Source organism: Amborella trichopoda, chromosome 4 (genome assembly GCF_054954075.1).
Source record: "Amborella trichopoda isolate Santa Cruz 75 chromosome 4, AtrichopodaSantaCruz75HAP2 v2.0, whole genome shotgun sequence".
NCBI classification, from domain to species: Eukaryota; Viridiplantae; Streptophyta; class Magnoliopsida; order Amborellales; family Amborellaceae; genus Amborella; species Amborella trichopoda.
This window is the reverse complement of record NC_142339.1, coordinates 49,138,086-49,141,632: the sequence shown is the minus strand read 5'-3', so window position 1 is coordinate 49,141,632 and position 3,547 is coordinate 49,138,086. Positions and strand designations below refer to the sequence as shown.

Genomic DNA, 3,547 nt, shown 5'->3' with positions numbered 1-3,547 from the left:
CTAAATAAAGTCTCTATCATGCTTGACCTAAGTAAGAAATGGGTTTCTCAAGAGTGTATTATAGCAAAATTTAGGTTGAGTCAAAACTATACCTAAATAGTATGAAATAGATTTATAGATCTTATAGCCGAGATTGCACCCACATGATTCTTTTCCTATATTTTATTCGGATTGGCCCTTCAACCGGTGAAAGGTCAGGTTTAAAATCAATTTTATAAAATATATTCAACTTTTTTTTTTCTTTTTTTTTTTATAACCTGTCAAAATTGGATGGTCTAATTGAAACCGATCAAACATAGGTGTTGACCAATTTTATTATCTAAATTAGATGTTTACTTTGAACTGAACTAGCCCAAACACCAATCATGACAATTACTCGAACCGCGTGTCACATTCCAAACCAATTTACTTTGGAGAGAATATGATACATTCTAATTGACAGAGGGATAACCTATTTAAGAGAGGGGGCAGGGCCGGGGGACATCAAAAATTCAATAAAAAAAATATTCTAAAGAAGTTGGAAAAATTTCCAATTGATCATCTCGATCTCAAAATCTATATATATAAAGAAAAAAAAAAACTAAGCTCTAAAAGTAGTATGTCTTGTAAAAAATCATCTGAACCAGCTATTTGCAATATTTTTAAATGTTCATAGATTTGTTCGACCAGTACTATTCTTTAATCATAAAGTTTCCAACATCAGAACTATACATATCTGTATTGTTTTTTAACTTTAAGATTTTATAATCATAAAGTTTCCGACATCAAAACCACACTTACATCTATAGTGTAAGGGCACACCTTATGGAAACTTCACCCTTTTAATTACCCAAAAGTTTTAAATTTTAGTAAAAAAATAAGGGGGTAAAGGGTTAAGCCTCCGATTCTTTGGGAAATGGCGCACCGTGCGTCCACGCAACCTCTTTAGTGAAAGAGGCACATTTTTTCAAAAAACGAACCGGCCAAAGCCTACTTCTCCCGCATTCTTGGGCTCTCTCTCTCTCTCTCTCCGCCATTAAAGAAAGCACTCACTTCGTCTACTCCGCCACACACTTTAGATGAAAGGTACCCATCTTTATTGTCTCCTTCCATCTCTGGGAATTTCATCTCTCTCCTCTCTCTCTCTCTCTTCCGAAAATTCCCTTGTTCTTCTTTCGGAAAGCTCGCTCTCCTCTCTTTCTCTCTCTAGATGTTCGCCTCACCTTCTTTACCTTCCTCTGTCGACCTCTGCTCCTCAGGCTTCCTGGGTTTTCCTCGGAGATCTAATCAAATGGCAAAGGTATAAATTTTGGGGATCCCATTGCATTATTTTCGTTAACTTTCCGGCGTTTCCCCACCTTTTACTGACAATTTCACCTCTGTTTTTCATTTGTGGTGTTGTAGATCCAGGCATCTCTGCATAGCCAGGCGGATGTTGACTCGTTTGAAAGAACCCACCAAGAATTTGTGGAATTAATTAAGTCAGATTTCAGATCTCTGGTTTCTTTGGTCCTCTTTTTGAAGATTTGCTTCTGATCTTAAAAGAAAAATTAACATTTTTCTCAATTTTTACTGGAATTTTAGATTTGGTTTGGGCTAATTACATAGCTATGAGGACAGCGCTATCTTTTCTGTGAATTCTGCAGATTTTCAGTAAAACATGAATTGTAGCTAAATGATTTGAACACCCACAAAAGGAATTTAACCATATCCACCGAAAACAAACGTTGATCTGTCTCTTAAATTTTCCCTCTCCCTCTTGAATTTTAGTTATATTTGCACTTGAACTGGTTCAATTTCTGTATTTCCATGTTTCTCATTTGAAACAATTCACCCTGTAATTTAATGGGACAGCTTACTTTTATACAGGAAAGCCCCTGCTTTAAGAGCAGCCGCTTCGAAGAAGCTTTTAGGACTGACCCAAGAACTTAAACAGGAGAATTTCAACAACAATGGTACTGGGTTAGATCCATTTGAAGAAATGAGGTGTCGGTTTCTGACCTTCAAAAACGAGCAATTCCTGTAAGTGATGACATCAATTTTAGCCTAAGGGCTCTTTCACAGTAAGAAAGGGAGCTGCTTACATTCTTGATTGCTTAATTGTTTCAACAGGAAGAACTCAGAACGTTTTGAAAGCCTTGCAGAGGCTCAAGTTCCGAAGGTCTTTTACCTTTCTCTCCTACATCTGCACTCTTCGATATTTCTCACATAGATATGTAATACTCTTCATTATTTTCAGATAGAAAGGAAATCTGTGATGGTTCTTCGTTTTCAATATTATTACACAGAAGAAAGGTAAGTGTTTTCCTGACTGACAGTTCAAATACAGTTCATGGTGATCGCATGTGCAGACTCTAGAGTTTGCCCCTCCACTATTCTGGGTTTTCAACCAGGCGACGCTTTTACCATTCGAAATATTGCGAATTTGGTTCCACCTTTTGAGGTAAAATGTAGCTTCTGACTCTTTTAACTCGGTTTCCTATGATATATCATAGTGCTTGAGTTGATTTGTATGTAAAGCGTATGCGCCTAAAAGAGCAGTATGCAGAAATTACTTGACCATTTTTTTGAGCAATTACTTGAACCTTTTTTCTTTCCTACCATCATGCAGAATGGCCTTTCTGAAACCAGTGCAGCTCTTGAATTTGCAGTAAATTTCCTTGAGGTCTCTCTCTCTCTCTCTCTCTCTCTCTCTCTCTCTACAGCAGCATTCTTTTGAGGCTATAAACTGTATTTCACTGGTTCAGGTGGAAAACATATTTATCATTGGGCATAGTTGTTGCGGTGGAATTAAAGCTCTCATGTCAATGGAAGAAGAATGCAATTCAAGGTTAGATAACAGTTTGCTTCTTAATAACTCATGGGGAAGAATGCAATTCAAGGTTAGATAACAATTTGCTTCTTAATAACTCATGGTTTCTCCCCCTACATCTGATATACACATTGTTTCTTTCAAACAGTAGCTTCATTGAAGGTTGGGTGGCCATAGGAAAGCCCGCAAAATCTTGTATAAAAGCTACTGCAGTAAATCTTAGCTTCGATCAGCAGTGCAAGCATTGCGAGAAGGTTCTCTCTCTCTCTCTCTCTCTCTCTCTCTCTCCATTTACATGTCATGAACTTCATCCTACTCCTTGTTTTAGGAGTCGGTAAACAAGTCGATGTTGAATCTGTTGACGTATCCATGGATAGAGAAACGAGTAAGCCAAGGGAAACTCAGGATTCATGGAGGTTACTATGACTTTGTAGATTGTACCTTTGAGAAGTGGTGTCTCCAGTACAAAGCAAGTGGAGAGGAAGGAAACCATGGCTCAATGAGGGATCACTTGTATTGGTGTTGATCTCGGTTTATTGAGATTGCAAAGTTTAATCTTGTGCACATTAACCACCCCTCCATTATGGCTGTTGAGTCCCTCTCTTTTTTTTTCAACTTTTATTTGTGATGTTTCCACTATAATAAGGTACTTTTTTTCTCTTCTTTTTTTGAATGTAAGATCTTCATCTATTTATGTGAAGATTTAATGTAAGATCTTAATCTATATATGTGAAGATTTATGTTTGCTTATGTAAA

General features: G+C 37.0%; 1 protein-coding gene across 21 annotated transcripts; it reads left to right on the top strand.

Moving 5' to 3' along the window:
- Positions 1 to 784: 784 nt before the first annotated feature.
- Positions 785 to 3,547, top strand: BCA5 (beta carbonic anhydrase 5). 21 transcript variants are annotated; one of them, XM_088865437.1, is made up of 10 exons: positions 869 to 1,065; positions 1,239 to 1,279; positions 1,384 to 1,460; positions 1,849 to 2,001; positions 2,092 to 2,140; positions 2,309 to 2,422; positions 2,591 to 2,644; positions 2,727 to 2,809; positions 2,940 to 3,045; positions 3,226 to 3,547. In XM_088865437.1, exons 1-10 carry the CDS (start codon positions 1,059 to 1,061, stop codon positions 3,292 to 3,294), a joined length of 753 nt encoding a protein of 250 aa, XP_088721563.1. In that variant the 5' UTR covers positions 869 to 1,058; the 3' UTR covers positions 3,295 to 3,547. The 21 variants fall into 21 exon arrangements, 13 of the variants coding, with proteins under 13 accessions (XP_088721562.1, XP_011621456.1, XP_020519797.1 ...); XR_016054644.1 differs by having other exon boundaries at positions 875 to 1,065; positions 2,727 to 2,861; positions 2,943 to 3,045; positions 3,120 to 3,547; XR_016054645.1 differs by having other exon boundaries at positions 875 to 1,065; positions 2,727 to 2,861; positions 3,120 to 3,547.